At 35.2% G+C, this 20,214-nt stretch overlaps 1 protein-coding gene across 4 annotated transcripts in view; it reads right to left on the reverse strand.

Annotated features, from left to right (window-relative positions):
- The window catches only part of ANKS1B (ankyrin repeat and sterile alpha motif domain containing 1B), a gene marked incomplete at both ends in the record, with an annotated part of 409,595 nt that overhangs the window by 339,913 nt on the left and 49,468 nt on the right, over window positions 1-20,214 (reverse strand). For all 4 annotated transcript variants that reach the window (XM_084206425.1, XM_084206426.1, XM_084206424.1 and 1 more), the window contains 3 exons: window positions 1,436-1,511; window positions 8,900-9,196; window positions 17,634-17,790. In XM_084206425.1, the coding sequence (XP_084062551.1) occupies window positions 1,436-1,511; window positions 8,900-9,196; window positions 17,634-17,790 (530 nt within the window). The remainder of the gene's footprint in view (window positions 1-1,435; window positions 1,512-8,899; window positions 9,197-17,633; window positions 17,791-20,214) is intronic.

Here is a 20,214-nt window from a genome sequence, read left to right on the forward strand (position 1 = left end):
CAGTTTAGATGTGCTTTCATAAAACGTAAAGATATGAAATGACCTAGCAAACAAAGTGAAATTCTTCTCAGGACACCAGAGAAAAACAGAGGGAGCAGGATTTAAAAGCATTTAAAACATTCTGAAAGCATTCTGAAAAGGCTGCACTTTCCTAACCCAATGGACATTTTCCTAATTTGTTTTGTGAGAAACACAAAATTTTCTCACTGAAAACAACCCCAAAATATTACTGGGCTATTTAGGAGCAGCAGTTGACTTTCAGAGGCCAGACATACCAACTCACATCTTTCCTTTGTAGCAGCTACTTATTACATCTTCTGACTCTTTTTGAAGCAGAACTAGAAAAGAGGGGATTGTTAGGTACAAAAGACAGAAGGTGGGAAGTGTTGCAGAAGTGCAGAGCATTTGGGGTTGAAGGAGTTCACAGTGAAGATTCTACTCCACTGTCTTGACAATTGTATGCTGGTAGAGGCTGTAACATGTATTAATCTGAAAAACATGGGCTTTTCTGTGGTCTAAAGGGCTTCCTATGTTTGTTTGATGTTCTCCAGTCCTTCCTTTTTTAGGAAATAAAAAGGCCTTTTTTCAGCCTCCTCCTTTTTCTTCCAAATAAAGAAGCAACTTGGAAGGACCCTTTTTTTTTTTTCTGAAAACAGGTTTGAGATCAGGGATACACTAATGAGATTCAGATGAAGAGCTGTGATTAGGATATACCTTCTTTTGCAGTATACATATAAAACACCACAAGAACTGATAATAAAGACCAATGAAATCCCTCAGTGTAATGGAGGTTCATGGATCTGCAAGAAATTATTTCTAAGAATTTTCATTACTCTTCCCATTTACCTGAGAAGACAGTTGTCTAGATGAGCAATTTACCTACAACAATTCTGAAACTTACTACGTAGTAGATGGGTTGTTTGGACTTTATATTCCTGTTCTTCTTTTCTTTTCTTTCAGGACAAATGCAATTCTCAGAGACACAGTGCCTTCCCCTTTCTTTGCAGGCACTCAGTTTATCCAGGAAATGAAGCAAGCAGAATGGTGTGTATGCTAGGAATAGCTAACTGAAGGAAATAAATTTGAACATGAATCTTCTGGTCTCTACATCAAAGAATATTCTTGGCTGCCTTTCAGAGTGAATAACAAAATTTTATGTAGCCATTTTGTTCTTATCATACATTTATTCTCAGAATACAGTGGCATACACTGAGTCATATATGGAATTTCTGAGTCTGAACATCACCTTTGTTCTCTGTGTATATAGCAATTTCTTATTCTAAAAGAACACTGTTTTAATGAGAAATACATGTGATTAGATTTGCAAAGGCTGATAAAGATAATAGTAATTTGTATAACCATAACTTAAGGACACTTACACCAAATTAGGAAAATTAAGGGTATTTGTTCAGTGTTTCCTGTAAATCAGATTTACCTGTTTCAAGCAAAATGCGTACTACCTCCACCTTTCCAAACAGGGCTGCTTCATGTAGGGCACTCCCTTTTTCTGTCTAGAAAAGAAATATTGTGACATTTAAAATACCAATTAATCTTTCTGTAAAGAATACACTTGGAAAATAAAAATTTATCTTTTCCCTTCTATTTTACCTATACATAAAAAACATGGAATAAATACTAGAATACAAGATTTTTTATTATTGTTCAAGACAAAACCAAAAATGCTATCAGTTCTACTGTAAAATTAATAACTATATAAGAGAATATAGTAGGAAGGGAATACAGTTCCCTGTTCACAAGCCTGAGCTTGTGAAAAATTTCTAAACTCCTATTACAGGCAGTGAAAATCTAGTCAGCACCATCAGTGGAACACAGCTCTTCAGCAGAGCCAGACAGTTTACACGTGGACATCTACAATTAGCTGTGTTAATGTGAAACTGGATCACACCCTAGAAGGTCAATTCAGTTATATGTGAGAGATGCCCTAGGACATCCTGGTGTCCAGCTGCTGGTCCAGTTGATGTTCACATTTGATCTGCCTCACATCTGCCCCATACAGATGCCTTGGATACCCTAAGGCACCCCCAACAGCTTTAGATGCCTATGCTCATGTCATTTGAATTCTAACTTAGATGTCTGTGAACTTGATTTTGCAGATTTTTTTGACACAGAATTCTTTGTGAGCAGACTTTTGCACACATAAAATTCATAGCACTGAAAAACACACTACCTCTCTTAAAAAGCTACTTTTCTTAGTATTTTATACTGCTGTTACTGAAAAATCTGAACAGAATCACTTTCCATCCAATAGCATTAGCTAGAGCCCTACTAGATCTCACTGAGTATCTGACTTACCTTCTTTTTTTTTGATAGTAAATTAGATTTTGAAATTTATTTGTTACAAAAATTAAATATTTTGTTGCTTGAATTTGGTTTTTCTATACTTTATCCAAGTCATACTTACTACAGTAGAAAGACCTTAAAGGTACACACATACAAAACCCAATTCTGAAATAAAATAGTAATTAATTATTAATTAGTTGCGTCGGAATGGATCAGAGAGCAATGCAATGACAGGGCATTTAGAAGTAATCAGAGATCCTGAGATAGGATGTGAGCACACTCTAAGTGTACATATGTCCTACTACTGCTTAGTACATGGAGGTAAAAAGTAGAGCATGCCCAATGACATCTACATCCTGCATACCACTTATACTAACAGCATAACAGAGAGGAGAAGGAAGTCAGTAAGAGAATATACATACGAAACACATATCTCAAAACAACTTCTAATATTTCCATTTTCAGAAGCAATCCAGTTGAACATTCCCAGGTTTATTTGGAACAAGAAGACTAAATATGCAGATTTACTTAGAGACGGTTTCAGAATCCTTTACTCAAACAATATCTTCAGGATATTTCCAGTTAGTGCAATTGACTTCAAAATGGGATAACTCTGCAACGACAGTGCAACCACAGAGGTACACACAGAGATTAATGTGCAGCTCAGAAATTTCTGGGAATGAGAAAAGTTCTCAGAAAAGTCACTGATAGTTAAAGTTCTGATTACTGAAAGAGGCTTGACATCAGCAATTTTGAAAAAAGCCTATTATCCTCTTGGTGTCATATCACGTTTCCTTTGGATTGGTCACTTACTGGCATGACTATTGGCTGGACCTGGTACTATTAAGACAGAGTTCTCTGTCATCGAGGAGGAGTGTTAACAGCAGGTCAAGGGAGGTGGCTCCCCTTCTGCTCACTACTGGGGGGTCCACACCCAAAATGCTCTGTTCAGTTCTGGGCTCCCCAGCACAAGATGGAGATAGAGATCCTAGAGAGGGACACTAAAATTGTTAAGAGACTCAAGCATCTTTTCTATGAGGAAAGGCAGAGAGAGCTGGAACAGTTTAGCCTAGACAAATGAAGGCTTACAGCGGATCTCATCAATGTCTACAAATATCTGAAGAGAGGGTATAAAAAAGGCTAAGTCAGGCTTGGTCATGTCCAGTGACAGAAGAGATAATGGGGGAAAACTGAAACACAGTAGGTTCTATTTAAACATATCGATTTTCTTCCATTTTTTTGGCTTTTCAGGCAACTGAGCCCAGTACCGGTACAGGTTGTCCATGAAAGTAGGGTCTCAGTCCTTGAAGATATTCAAAAGTCGTCTGGACATGATTGTGGGCAACTTATTCCACGGGATTCTGCTTGAAAAGGGGAAGTTGGACCTGATAACCTCCAGAGTTCCCTCCCAACCTCAACCATGCTCTGATTCTGTCAAGGATAAGAATCAGTGATGTACATATCAACAATGAAATCCACAGAGGTTCAATTGTTAGGAGAAGCCAGAGCACTAAATTTTATTTCTAAGAGATTGAACTGCAAAGATGAAAACCAGTTGCATCTTGACTAAAATTGTAGATATCACTCTGTACTAATAAGGATCCTGGTTTAATGGAAAAAATGGACTACATTAGTGACAACTGTACCATGATCTGAGACTGAGAAAGATCAAGTTCTGGCATACCCAACCAACAGCTTTGAGGATGAGGAATAGGATTACCCAGTTAAAGGGTGAAAAGGATCCTGATATAATATTGGCATGGGCAACAGTCTTTCTGTTCATCAAAATTCCCCACTGGAGGAAAGGTAAGCAGTATTTTCCTTAATGAGAGCACACATCTTGTAAGAAATTGAATTAAAACTAACAGGAGAAGAGGAACTTCTGGTAGATGTATAAGGCAAACAAATCTATCTGGGGGCAACCTAAGAACCAGAAGATAGTTCTGCTATGCATAAATGGAGTACAGGAACTCAAACCCACCTTTGCACATGTAATTCAGAGAGTTGGGAGAGGAATCCTTACTTAAATGACTTTTTTTTCCATATATACTTTCTTGCTTTTTAGTCTATTCTACCATGATATTTCCTGTCATATCAGAACATGATCCTAAAATGCTTTATAGACATTCTCCACTGCCCTGCATTCTAGGGCAATCTGTGCTTTATAACTCTGATCTATCAGACAATAGTAATGAATGTCACATCCTGGAAATGAGATCTATATTATGAACAATTTGTTCAAAAGAGGAATTTAAAAGGCACACCACATAAACAGTGCAAGGATCTGTACACTACAAAGGTGATTTTCTGAACAAGAGGGGAAATATTACCATGAAACTGAACTAAAACCAATCTGAGAATATGGAGATTGAAAGCACACTTGTAAGATGCAGACACGTAATCCTGCATAAGATGTCATGGAGATGAATGCTGACACAAATCTTAAAAGCCCTAGGCAGGATTTCATGGTAATAGTGAATAACTAACAAGTGAATCGGATCCCTCGACCCAAAAACTATCCAGAAGGCAGAAATGCCCTTGTTACCAGACAGTTCAGTTACAAAACTCTGCTTTAACTTAGAGGGAATGCTGAACCTCAGGATGAACAGGGCCAAGAGAAATTCAGATTGGCTAAGCAGATGTATCTCTCCTTTTAAACGTACATGTGCCTTACTACTTGAAGGTAGAAGTAAGTTCAGAATGTTTTATTCTTGTGCATTACAGCATTTACACAAATCACAGGGATTAAAAACTACAGTTGCAAGTAATTTCTATATATTTTTTAAGCTGTCCTAGAACTTTTAGGTAGCTCTTCTTCACTTATAAGAGTGTGCTTGTGCACTAATATATTCTTCTTGTCTCTACTACAGCTTAAGTGAGCTTAAGATTTATAGACAATTTTCACTGCTTTACTTCCTGAATCTTTCATTGCCTTGGATCATATTTTCCTGGCAAAGTAAACACTACCATTATATTTGGAAAGTCTTTCCCAGTGATACTTAATACAGAAACTGCTGGCAATTTTTCATGAACAAAGCAAGCTAAAGTCTACTTGAGTTTGCTCCAATGGATAATATATTGACACTCTGGCATAATTTTCTGTATATGAAATATACAGAACTAGAGCACAAATTGTGCTAAACATAATAAAACAGTCCCTGCTTACTACTAAATACAGGTACAATGTCACAGCTGGACCCATAAACCAAGCTAGGACAGGAGGACATTGCCAATAAGCACACCAGAACACCCAGGTCAACTTGGCGTAGAATTTGCAGGCTCACAGAAAAGCATCAAGAGTTTTAATTACAGATTTTCTTTTAATCATGTAAATAAGCAAGAGCTTGTAATTAGGTCACTTGTCTAGTCCTTATTCATAGACAGTTTGCTATAGTTCTGACACGGATTTCAGACAGAATCTGAAGGACAGAATGTAGCTTTGCAAATTGATTCACAGAATATCCTCCATATACAGTGAGAGCAAAAAGGAAGGGGCACAGCTTTTGCCAGAACTACCAGTGATAAGCAGTGGAAATTGCCATCATTATTGGAACAGACAGGGAAGGCAAATAGGGACAGATGAAAGTTGGATAAACAGAAGAGGCCAAGATTTTGGGGTATTTATAATTATTAAACTACTGTTTATATGAAAAATACTGAAATGTGCAATGTCTTAATTTACTGAAGGCCCAAGGTCTATCACTCAATCAGAACGTGTGTATTTTTCATGTTTCAATTTAAATGAAAACTCCAAAGCATAAAGAGATGAAGCAGATTTGTATGGCCCACTCCTAAATAATTTCAGATTGAAGGATAGTGGATAGACCTGGGAAATTAACAAAATGTGTGATTAATTAAATAAAAAAAATAAATGCTCTCTTTTATTAGTCCCATTTTTTTTTGCTGTGATTAAAAGTGCTCAGGGGGTAAAGAAGAGAAAGATAAGATGGCTAAAGTAAACCTCCCATTTAAATAAATACATCTTTACAACTAAAGAGTGATACAAGACAGGCTACTCCTATTATCATCTCTAAATATTCTGAGAGGTCTTTATGGTGATAAACTGAATTTATTTAACATGTTTAAATGTGTGCAAAGTTGCTGTTTACCACATAAGATTTTACTTTGCAAATTGTTCTTTCCCAAACAGTGATGCAGATCAATTTAATTAATAACAAAATAGTTTAAAGTGACAGACTGATATTTTGTGTTCTCCTCAGTTTAATAAGCTGCCAGTAATCATCAACAGAATTTTTCAGAGGCTATAGAAGTAATAAGTTAATAAGCCAAATTACCAATATGTTAAGTTGCTGAATGAAAAGGAACATATTGATAGAGAATCTGTATACCAGCAAAAAAATAAATAAATTATATTTCCTTATGGCAAGTGGGACAAAACCCCTAAGAAACAAGATAACCTAGAGAAAAAAAAAATCTCTCTGCCTCTGAATAACTACCAAAAAAATTCTAAGAATATAAATCACTTAAAAGCAATTAGAATGAAAAAATTAAAAACAAGTAAGCCCTATAATTTTATTGTGGATGTCAAAGAGATCACCATTACTAAAAAAATCTTTCATTTCTTAAAAGATTCCAGCCACTTTTTTAAAGACTAGTGAAAAATTTTTAGTATAACTATAGATAAAAATGGATTAGGAGAATTCACAGCAGTGCTAAAATTATCTAGATTATATAAGAGGAAGAACACATTTCATAAAAGCATTGTGTAATATTTTGCCCTCATGTAACCATCAGTTTATTAAGTTGCCATGACAGAGACTATTTTCCTTCAATTATTCTATTTCTTAAATATAAATTCAGGCACCAGATTCTTCCTGAATTTTTCCTCATTCTTTTGCTAGAGATAAAAGAGAAATTATACATTCAAAAATATGCATTTGAAAGTTCATTGTTGCTGTAGCATTAAACTTGTCTAAATTACTGAAGATGTAGTAATAGTAAAGGAAAGAAAAAATGAGCTCCTTATATTAACCTTTGCAAGTCTCTCTTTTTCTAGTAAAGAAAATCAAAATCAAATTAAATTGAAAGCTTAATCGGCAACAAATTCACAAGCAGACAAATCACACAAAAATGTTTCACTTTAAAATAGGTTGATGCAAGAATCAAAAAGTAAGTCAAAACATGCGAGAAGCAATAAAAGTAGTAAAACAATTTTACCACATTTTTCTATGGAAGGCACTTGAGAATATACACTTCTAATCTTAAAAAAACACTAATATTTTCTGATTTGCTTTGTGGTTTTTTTTTTATCCATCTTTTCTGCCCCACTTGACATTCTTTTTCTCATAAGTTGAAAAACGTGATCATGATGGAAGAATCCAAAATTAAAAGTGTATGGAATCCAGGTCCAATCTTTCTATATAAAAGGGAACTCTGTGTGTAAAGGAGTTTAATGAAATGCACCTAAAGCTTAAAATAGATATAAATTTTAATCAAAGCTTAGATAAATTCTGCAAGATTTGTTCACAGATTCACAGACTCTTCTGAGTAGGAAGTGACCCAGAAGGATCATCAAGTCCAACTCTTCAGTGAATGGCCTATACAGAGATTGAACCCACAACTTTGGTGTTTTTATCAGCAGGCTCTAACCAACTGCTAAGTGGTAGAGAATGTCTGAATGTGACTCTAAAGTAAATGTAATTAAGTTTGGTTGGTTGCTTGCTTTACCTGGAAATAGATATAAACCTGAAACAACCTACATTCAAAGCATATTTTATACAGCGAGAGAGGGACAGCAAGGAAGTTACTCCATTTAAGAAAATTAAATCCACTCTACAACAAACACAGTGCCATCAATCAAATTAAGAGAAATCATAAGACTGAGGCAACATTTCAGAACACATAACAGAATCCAGTCCTCCACAGTTAAAAGGCCTGGACACCTTCCAGTACAAAGAATTGAGCAGAAAATTCACTGCTGCTGTACCTTGTGTCTCTTCCTATCTATGTCTATTTCATTTAAAGTTACCCCTTCAACATCCTTATAACTTACTGTGCATAAAACTAGATGCACCAAAGAGCCGACAGGTTGGAGACAGTAGCTGGGAGAGTGTATTGCTAGAGAATTTTCTCTTAGATTTATACAAGTGTTTAGAAATGCAGAAAATCAAAATTGTTATTACTTAGTAACTTGAGTTTAGGAAAATGAGCTCTCAATGAAACAATGTTTTAGATTGCTGTGACCATGAATGGCCATAGCTCTAGAAAATCAGAGTACAACCTTTACAGCCACTGTTGTAGAAAATATATTTATACATACCTATATGAATGGTTGATATGATTTTTTGTAACTACATGCTTCAAGACAACATTAAAACATGCACTCAGCTTTGAAGATCGGTATCTTTCTTGAGTTATCCCTTTTAACACATCATTTGAGTCGTAATAAATAAAGCTGTGTTACATATCACCTTGCAGCATTTCTAACAAAGTAAATGCAAGTGTATTTTAAAGAAAAAAAATGCAAGATGTAATTTAATTTAAATCATAGTCTAATGGAGGAGGAAGGAAGGAAAGGAAGGAAAGGGAGGGAGGAAGGAAGGGAGGGAAGAAGGGAAGGGAGAAATTAAACACTAACTTGGCAGCTGACATCCATTCCAGCCTCCAGAAGCACCTGCACGACAGCTTTGTGGCCATTACGAGCAGCAAGATGCAAAGGAGTGTGTTTTCTTGTGTTACAGTTCATCAGATTTGGGTAGGCTTTGATGATCATTTTCACAACGCGCAGACGTCCATAAAGCGCTGCCAGATCCAGAGGTGTTTCCAGTTTGTTGTTTCTTATTGTGGGGTCTGTCAGCTCTTCTAGCAGAACAGCAACAACTTCTGAATGACCATACTGAGCTGCACAATGCAGTGCTGTTTCATTTTCATTGTTCTGTTTAAAAAAACCCAAAAGCTTCAGAAATTCATGTTTAATCCACAACAGAAATGCTCAGCTTCTATAAATTGCTTCCATGAGATCACTACAGAGGCAGTTTGTAATATAATGTATGGTAATATATGTTAAATGCTTCAAAATTACTCCACTGAAATTTTAATAATAACACATTAGTACTTCAGCTTGCTGCTCTCAAGCAGATGAGCTCCCTATGAGTCTACATTGCTCCCAATCCATTTTAACAACATGCCCCTCAAAACCTTGCAGCTCATGATATGCCAAAATCTGTAACCTTCTTTGATTCAACTGTCCCTGAAATGATGATTGAGTCCTTTTCTTAAAAATACTCTGACAGTGAAGTCTCTCTTCTTGATTTTGCTGGTTTTATACCATAGCAGTTTGTTATTAGAGAAATGGAATTATGGAGTAAAACTGTGCAGTGCAAATGTATCAGGCACAAGGTTAGTTTCATGTATCACTATAAAAAGTTACTATCTGGACAACAATTAAAACTCAGTAAAAGATAAAACAGCACCTATACAAAGACTTAGCAAATCATCTAAGCAGTTGGTCTTCTCAGGACTCCAGAGAGAGGTATCTATGTGTTTTAGGGCATATGAGTATGCATATGCTCACAAACCTGTTTGTGAACAGGTTTTTGCTTTATAAAGCAGTACCCTCCAAGTGTTTCCCAAAATATTACTCAAACTTAATAATAATATTGAGAAGAAGCAATGTATTTTTAATTGTTTCCTTCCAATTCTGTCTGTATACTTGCAACACCAAAGAGACAAATAACTTCAGGCAAAGACAAAGGAAATAGCTTATTGAGCTCTCTGAATTCTATATGTCAGCTATATTATTATCAGATGCAGACTTTACAAAGTTTTAAAAAACACTAGATGCTGTAAATTGTGGAAGTATATACATTGACTGCCTCTTCTAATAATTTATTTATAAAATGTTGTGACAGTTTAGGAATGCTGTAAAAGTACAAAATCAAGAAGCTAATGTGCTATATAAAAAAATTAAGATTAATGTAAATTCAGAAAAGATACTAAAGAAGGGTAGAGATAGCATTCTAAAGGAAGAAAAAGTGGCAAATCTGAATCCATAGTTCTATTTTTCAAGGAGACAGCTGAAGAAAGTTCAGGCAGAGAACTGAAAATAGGAAAAAAACCAATCGTCTTTTAAAAGACAGAAAGAGTCAGGGATTCAGTGAAATGAGGCTTTGGACTCTTACTCAAAAGCTAGCTAGGATAATAATATTCATGGTGCACAGTAAAAACTAGAAAGGAGGAAAAGGGAAGATTTTTTTTTTTTTTTGTAATGATGTTTCTTATTCTGTAACCAAGAAGTCAGCTGTTGAGTTTGTGGTTTTAAGAACATTGCTGTCATTTTCATCTCTTGTAATCTAAGATGACTCAGATGAACTTGGGAAACAGAAGAGACAGATCAATACATTCAGTAAATCAATGTTGCAGTCAAACTCATGGGTGTCTGCAACACCACACAAGATCTGAGAGACTGGAGTGTGTTTCCGGCCAAACTGCAACAGAGAGGCTGCAGAAGATCCAGGTGGAGAAGCTTCCACTGGCAGACATGGCTCAATGCCTAGTAAGTATTTAAACCATTGTGCGTCATTCAGACCACCGTGTCGTCTTTCTTTATTACACAGACCAGAAATTCACATTAAAACACATATATACTGTCACAATACTACTCTGCTGCAATGTTCTACCAACTACCTGAAAGAAACTTTTTGTGCTCTAGAGACTTCTAATGTATCTTTAAATGGGACTGAGCAAAGCAATTTTCTTATGTACAATTGTATGCCCACAAATCACAAGCACAGTTTATTAGAATTAATTTTTAAATTATCAATATTTCATGGACAGCTAGATGAACAGGCAATTGCAGCCTGATTTTGTGTACAATTAAGTATGAACATCAGATAATTGCACACAAAATGGACTACCATGGTAATTTTTGCCTACAGGTACTGTATTTATATGTCCAACAGACATAGTTACACAAAGAAGTGATATGTATAACTATATTAGCATTCTGGGAGGCAAATAACAAAATACATGTTTACAATTAAGTACCTGTGCAATATCTGCTTATGGCTCAGGGTTTTTTCAAGAACTAATGGAAGTACTAATTGGACTATTTCAAATCTTGTGCCAATGATGCTAATATTGTAGCTTAAAAGTATTCTGAGTAAATTTTCAAAGAAACAAAAATTAAATTTGCTGTGGGCCTTTTCTCAAAATGTGATAAACAGATACAGACACACAGAGATCAAACAGTACAAGTTGCTGCTGCTGAGCAGCAAACTGGAATTTGCTCTCAGTGAATAAAGAATATCCAGGTGAATTTTCACAGAAAAGCATATTGAAAAGAAAAGGTACATTTTAAAACAGCCTGATGCACAAAAGCAAAGTAACAAAATATTGTTTTCAGATGTATATTGTTGAACATTTTTCTATGGTTTTTATTTGCCAAATAAAAGCTACATTTCAGTTCATGACCAACTGAACTGCTACAAAATTATTATAAAGAGCCTCATATCACTGAAATAAAGCAGAAGAATGCAACCTGGGCAAACATGATAATTAAATTACCTACATATATGCCCTCAGAACAAGCATTGTACATATTGTGTTATCAGAGCTGAGAGGTACTACCTAATTAAAACTTGATAGTAAAACATTCTTCCTTCTTTAAAATGTAAATTAATAATTTCAATTCAGGTAGAGAAGACAAAATTATTTTTAACCTTCAAAGAGTAAATTAAAACTTGTTTAACTGCCTCTAAATTTATCTACTTTGACAATTTAGTACTACTTATATAAATCAGCTTAGAATGGAGAGGAAAGGAGAGGAGACTATTGATTTTAAGGTAGTTTGTCTTCATATCTCTAAAGTCACATACTGTTTTGAAGCAATATTTTAAAATGACAAAAAATTCAAGAAATTGTCAATAATTTAGTGCTGTTGCCTATATTTTCAGTTCCAAGCATAAACAATTGTTTCTGGAGTACAGAAAGTTTATGTGTTAACAGTCATTGCAATGAGCAGGCAATCTGCTAAAAAATATCTGCAAGCAAATTACCATTCTGTAATTAGAGCTTCACATTTGATATCCAAGGGCTAAATAATATATCTAGTGCAGAAGAAAAAGACTAGAATCCTTGCAGAAATTTTGGATACTTCATGATATCTTAGTAACTACAAGACAGATTCTACACCTGAATGGTTCTAGAAAAAGAAAGATTGAGAAATAAGAACCAAGTAAAGACATACAAAAGGTAAGGTAAAAAGAGTAGACCAATATTATGCAAACACAGTATTTTTTAAAAAGTCTCTAATATTCATTAATGATAATATTTTTGTCAAGTAGTTACTCTTATGGTCAAAAGTACTTTGTTCAGAAATAAGGACAGCATTTCATGATTCAGCTTTTAACATTTTTTAAATTTTCTTCATTACTTGTTACAAGTGTTATCTCATGGGCAAGATCCTGACCTTTTGTAGCCTTTCTCTGAATCTTTTCCACATACAGCCAGAGCTCAGGCTGGTGTGGCTGCAAACTGAACTGTGCCTTCAGAGTCCTGCAGCTCATCAGAATTTGCAGGCTGTGCTACATCATTTAGCTTCTAAGGAGGTGTGCCACTGCAAAATGTACAATAAATCTTGAGGTCTATTCATTAGAGGGCAGATTAGCAAATACATTATAGAGACATTTATTGTAGCTTGGCAGTCTGATAGTGAAGAAGTACAGGAAGTATCAAGAGAATGAATGGCTATCATGAATATTATATAGGCCCTTGTGAAGCCACTATTAAACTGTGGGTAAATTCAGGACATTTATTGTCTAGTTGTGAAGTCCATTTTTTTTTTTGCCAAGCAAGTTTTAAATCTCCTAAAGTCCATGAAAGTACTGTACAAGCAAAAATAACTCAAGTACTGATTTAACAGACCTTTCCAAAGGATGCTCAACTCCTTTTTTATCAAAGTGTTTTGATGCTGAACTTGAAAAAGGAGACTTCCTAAATCATTGAGCCATTTCTTTGTCACATAATCCCACAGTAAGTGAACAAGAAAGTTTTTAGTAAAAGCTTTTTGCTATTTTCTCAGTTATGAAATGAGAATATAAGTTTAAAGAAGGAGGGAACAATGGGAGATCCTGGAAACACCTATCTATGTGCTGAATATAGACAGTCAACTAGAAGAAAAACTATAGATAGTCAACTAGAAGAAAAACAATACAAAAATAAGGCTTAAGTAACTAAATAATTAAATAGAGAAAAAAGGAGTGAAAAACCATATGCAAGACAGAGAAAGGAATGACCTCAGGATGGTTTTACTTTATGTATTAAATCAGGAAGTTTCCTGAGAAGTTCCACCAAGAAGTTATTAACTCTGAAAAAATAAAGGAAGTTTTTCCACAAGTTACTCTGTGTGAATTTCAATCAAATCCACTGACTTCCCATTGAAATTCACTTTTACTTATGCAAACATCATAGAAAAGTAACGTAATATGGTTGACTACTTTGAAAAACATTTTTCTCCAATTCATTGTTGTAATTGGCTTAAATCAGAAAGATTGTGTGTGCATTTTTTTCTCCTTCTAAAGAAGGTATAGTAAGAGCTGCAAGAGAAACTGAAATCCATACACTAGTATCAAATTAATTGAGGGATAAAATCAAATGCAGAATTTGAAAAATATGGGGTTTGCAGGCTGTTTTGGAACTGAATTGAACTTCTGGAAGTCCATGAGGTGTCACTGAGAGAAGTCTGTGTTCCATTTGGATAATTTGGAGAAGTTCACAAATATGTTAAAATTTAGGTGTTTACATCATATGAATGCATCCTGGACTCTCTTTTTCTTCACCTTTCAGAAGAATTGTTGAATAGTTTTAAAGAAATGTGGGTGGGTTTTGTGGCAATTACAATTTGATGCACAGGCAAATTCTACAGCACACTGAATCCATACAAATTTCAGAAGTGTTCACATTTTTTTCCGTAAATTTTGCACAATTCATATTCTCTCTCTATATATATATATGATTGGAATATATTTTATTCATATTTAATGAGATATATTTATATTTATCCCTGATGTTATATTCACATTTTTCCTGAAAAAAGCCAAACACTGCATATTGACCTGTATGTGGCTGTTATTTATTAACCATTTTTTTCTTAGATTAGTATTTGTTATCATGTATGCAATTTTATGATGAAAGTTGCCACAAAAAATGGTTTAGCTATCCAGATGTGTTTTACAGAAATAAACTGTAAGTAGTTTGACTGTTAATAGCACACCTTTTTATTTTATTATCAATTAACATATCTTGATCTCATACTATTTTAATTCAGTTTATAATTTACATAATTTTAAATCTTTATCAATGAAGTTAAACACTTAGATTTTTGCAGTGTCACCATATTTTGTGATTTATAACATACACCATTCCTGTCAACTAAGACTCCTACAAACAGTGATAGAATTCTTCATACATAATTATGCTCTAACCATTCTCAGTGTGTAGAGCTGCCAGTCTATATTCCACCACCCCCATAATATAATTGTCATTTAACTGTTTGTCTCTTTACTGTTTGTTCCAATTTTATGTAATAGGAACAGCAGGGGGCATTCAGAGCTTTAGATGCTGAATATGGTTGCATATGATGCTACTTAACTGCATTTTGAAAGTGTAGAATGCAGTTCGATCAATTTACAATATACCATATAAAATCCATTATTTCATCTAATATACATTTATGTATCATGAAATTGTCATTTATTTTTTTGTTCAGTCATCCATTGCTTTCCCATAAGTTTTTAGAAGCATTTCTTTCACATAGAATTTCAATCAGATAGATGACAACAAAAACTTGTTACAAATTAGTTGCAATAATTTTTAAATCATGAACAACATCATTTTCTCAAAATACAAACAATTACATCTTAATGTGATCCTTGGAAAAAAAATATAAAACACCACCAACAACAAAAACAGTAGGAAAAAAAGTCTGACTTGAGTGCACTATTTGCTGTGGTGAAAAATCGTTATGAAAAATGGCTGTCCTTATCTCCAGCTTTCAGAAGAAAAAGCACAGAAAAGTAGTCCATGACTTCTTACAAGCCATAGCTTCAGCTCCAGAGAGAAGTTAACAGAGCTTTGAGGAGTAATCTGCCTTGCAGAGCCCGTCTGCAAATAAGCAAAAGCCTCAGAACCCTACAGGCTGATGGGAATGCACAACAGGTGTCAGGGTGAGGATGCCTCTCAGGTGTGATTTGAGGATACATGGGTGGAGGTGGCTCTGTAACAACATGGCATTCCCTCTTTCCAGGATGCAGAGGATATTCTCCTGCACAGAGTGCTAATTAGCAGGGGGAAGTGGGTGCCAGCAAAGTAGCCCACATACTAAACCTGGCCATTGTTTAGAGTGGAACACCAAGGAATTTACAAGGTCAGAAAAACTCTGTACACATGAGTTTAACTTCAAAGTTTAATATGATTGAGATTCCCTTAAAAGACTTAAGATACAACATTTCTTGTGAGGATTGCTCACACATTTTCTATGATAAGGTTTTTGGGTTAAATGCATAAACAGGAGGACATCTGAGGACCTCTTTTGTCAGTGGGGTTTAGAAGTATCAGCTGTATCCCTGCTTATTTGCTCCAGTGATCAAACCAGATACAGCACAACTAATCAAGTCTGACTATATTCTAGAAGTCTGGGGGTATATGTGGGATTGGAGGGAAGTAGGTTTGAATTTACATTTCTCTTTGTGATTTTACTGAAATATCTTTTTGACTCTCACCCTCTCGTAAGTTCCTACACAGCTTCCAGTGTTCTGTCAGTGGAATGTCTGTCAGTAGAATAATGTCTTCAAGCAATAGTGTGACACACAATTCAATAGTTGCTTTTTGTTTTGTTGCATAAATAAAACTGAAAAAACCTCTCCTTGACAAAAGGTAATCCTACAGTTCAAATGGTTTCAATCCTACATAAAACAACTGATGAGAAAGAGAAAGTTGGAGAATTATGTTAATCTGAAACTGAAATCACATAATGACAAATTTTTGAGTATCGTTTTTTTTTTCTTGAATGTGCCAGAGTATTACAGGATATCCCAGAAGACTGTCACATGGACATATTTTATTCCTTTACTTTCCTATATTTCCTGCACTAATACTTGATATTCATATCTTAGTTATTGTACGGATTCAAATGGCTAGGTGTATAACCTGATATCAAATAGATTACTCAAAGCATGGTGTTTGAGTGTTTGTAATCTAGATCTCACATTTCTTATCTTCTCACAGTTCGCCTTCGGACCACACTACTGCAGGCACTGAAAGAACAATTAATTTGTTAGATTGCACTTTGCCATTTGAGGTGCTGTGGGATGCCAGGTGGGACCATACCTGGACTTCACTCCACAAAGACCTGGAAATTGAGAGCATCCTCTGTCACACTCTCAGGCCCATGCAGATGCCTCAGTTACTGCAGGGCCTCAGAAGATACTGCATTTCTGTGTGTGGACACTTGAATCCCTCTTTTAGTCATCTGAATAGCCCTGCTGGCTCCTGTGATTACACAGCCCAGACCTCTGTGGAACCAAAAGGTGCAAATGCAGGCAATGTAGACATTATGGCTTAGATCTGAATTAGGAGCTGACTCCCACCTTCACATTCCGAGTCCCTGACTACCCCTGCAAATGCAATTGCTTAATGGTTACTATCTGCATTTCACAGCCTACTTCCAGTTCTTAAGCAGCTCAGCCTAGATGGTGTCAAATTTTAATCAGCTTCTTTCTATTTCTAAATACTAATCCCATGAATGGACCACATAAGAATATACAGAATGAAAACAGAAGGTGTGCCATATGTTTGACAGCAGCTTATACTGCCCTTACACACTCTAACACTCCTAATTTTTTCTTGGTCTTTTTATGTGTCCTTTCTGCTGCATGTGCATCCATGCAGTCCATCTGGTTTGCCATTTACCTCTGCATATCTGATTATTTACAGTACTCTTAAAATATACTAAGGACATTAATTTTATCTCAAAGATTTTCAGGAACTTAATATCTCAGAGTAAAAAATACAGAGTTATGCAAATTTACAACCATACAGAAAGATGCAAAAGTTAGAGTATGTCTTCATGTGATTTTTCAAAAACAAACAGAAGGCTTTTGCATATTTTTTAAATTTAATATTCTTTAAGTCAATGCCTATTCAGAAGAAAGATATCTGGTATGCTTATAATGGAAGATTTTGTCAATCCTGGAAGAAATTCCTGAAACAATGGAAAATAGACTTTTTTAAACTTGTCTGTAAATTGGTCAGACCCAAAGAGTATGTGTTGGTTTTTTTCTGATGATACACATAAACATTTTTTATCACTTCACCTGTTCATTCACTCTGGAGTGTGATGGTCCGTGATGGATGAGAATCTTCACAATATCTACATCTCCTCTCCAAGCAGCCAAGTGAATAGGAAAGTAACCTTTATTATCTGCTACATTGGTTGATGCTTCATACTGAAGTAATTTGAGAACTATATCCCTGGAAAACAGGAGGTAAATCTCGAAATCAACAGGAAGCTAATTTTAGTAAGTTTTACATAAACATGCATATGACCAATATTTTTATCCTGGAAAATAGAAAAAACCAAAGCTGTATTTCAAGCAAAACAGCTACAAAAAGTGAAGACAAATAATTTCTGAACATTAAATAGGTAGTGAAACATAGACAAAAAGCTATTAATTGTAACGATTCTTACTTATGAATACCATCAAAAATATTATCATTAGCATCAGCTCTCTGAATCTGTTTCTTTCAATAGGATCACCTGGCCACAGAATCCTTTTTAGAATTTGCCTGTACAGAACATGTACATGTCCCTCAAGGCACTAAAGGCAGAGAAGTACTCTTGTCCCCATCGCTGCTGAACTCTGGAGGCAGGATGATGAGAGGATGGTTTGATGGACACATTTCTTACTGTAAGGCTTAAGTAATAGTCTTTCCTCTTCTTTAAGGCATTATCTCAAAGATAGTTAGGAAACAGTTATAATCTAGCTAGATATATGAAATAACTTCTTCTACATATAACGTCTATGAAATAACTGCTATTTTCATTTCCCACATTCAGCTGCCTTGTAGCAGTGAGGGGGAAAGTGACTTATTATCATTTTAATTCTCTTTATATTCCTTTTGGTGTGGCTTATCATACATTAAGTGAAAGATTAACAGAAATTAGTATATTGCATCCCTGATTTTTAAGCAGTCTCCTGTACTTAACTTCAAAAACTGAACTAAAAATCAGCTGTGTGGTATGATAACATTACCAAGTATGTCAGAAAGTAAATAAATTCTGTCTTGCTGCTTCATTTGTACTCTTATAGTTTGACACAGTCTGGCCTCCTTAGTTATTAAGCTAAGAGCATCTATGATCCAGTGTGGGCAACTCTATGCACACTTTTTACAAATATAGAAACACTGACTTACTGATTTGGCTCAAAAAAATCAGTGAGGGGAGGGAGCTCAATGTAGCCTATGGTATGACAAAAAATTACTGCAAACTAACTAAAAATTAAGATAAATCTAAGAATATAAATCTAAGGCCATTATTCTTCCAACCTTGATAGACCCTAATTTCATTGCATATTGAAAGCAAAGTGGGGTGAGTTATGAGGGAATATATCCAGCTCAAAAGAAACTGCCAGTTGACTTCAAAAGATACCGGAGTCATCACATCTAAGCTTTGAGGAAAATTTAAGCTGGATTTTGGTTACTCCTGACAAGATCAAATGCCATGAGAACAGCCAAAAAAGAGCAGGTCCACTACAGAAAGATTTCTGTTACACAAAAAGTTCCAGAAAAGTGGAACTTTTCTCCTGAGGGAAACTTTTTAGTACATGTAAGGTTTGAGAGACTTTGCATTAAATAATAGTTTTGCTGCAAATCATCCAATGAGAGCTAGACATACACAACAGTTCCTTTGAAAGGAGCACCAAACAAAGGAAGCATAAACTGAACTAAGTGGAAGAAAATCAGAAGAAAAGCCCTGCACAGATGAAATCTATAGATTAAAACACAGGAATTTTTGGGAAGAGTCTATTGTGAGATTCAAGTTACAAAATAGAACATGCATTTCCTTCATCCTTCAAGAATGCCCTGACCCATCACACTTATCTAGGTGAGTCTTTTTTAGTCCTTTGGCAGAACTTTTTCATTTTGTACAAATACATTTCAGAGAGGAGGAGACAAAGTCCTTAGCCCAGTAACATTACTGGGCTAAGTGAAATTACTTAGGGAGACTGAGATTCCAGTGCCTGCCCCAGATATTATTTAATTACTTATATAAAGCAGAATAGTTTCATAAAGAAAGAAAATGGTCCCACAATAACAAGAAGGAAGGCATTCATCACATTCAGTGATCAAGCAAGGATTTGAACAATGGTGTCCAAGTATCCCAGCCACAAATTATATTCTTACTTTTCTTGAAAAACTCTGAAATCTCTCACATTCAACCTAGTGTAAAGTGGGAAAAATTAAAATCCCACAAGTTTTTAAAGGACAGGAACTTCTCCTAAGTGGGCAGATTCTTGTGTCAAATGATTGTATGCCATTTTGATTTTGAATATCAAGTCTGAAAACTCAAATAGAATGTAAAGTAATTTATTGGTTATTTGTAATGACTAACAAAATTAGGACCACCTGGTGTCTGTCCAATTCTCTTGCTGGCCATGCTACCATTGCAGCAGGATCAGTGTAATGGCTTGGGTAATAGCAGGTCCTGAAACCCTCATGATTTATCACAAAATACCTCATGATGTATTTCAGTTTACTTTAATATAACAAGGCATAATTGTGATGTCAGTTACTTCTACTTATCCTGCTGAGAGTGTAAGGGGTCATGCAGCCAACACTGGACTTTTCAAAGGCTGTAGTTTTATCTGCTCCTGTACATAAGTCCACATTTTTAAG

The sequence above is a fragment of the Fringilla coelebs genome (genome assembly GCF_963513975.1).
Source record: "Fringilla coelebs genome assembly, chromosome: 5".
Lineage (NCBI taxonomy): Eukaryota > Metazoa > Chordata > Aves > Passeriformes > Fringillidae > Fringilla > Fringilla coelebs.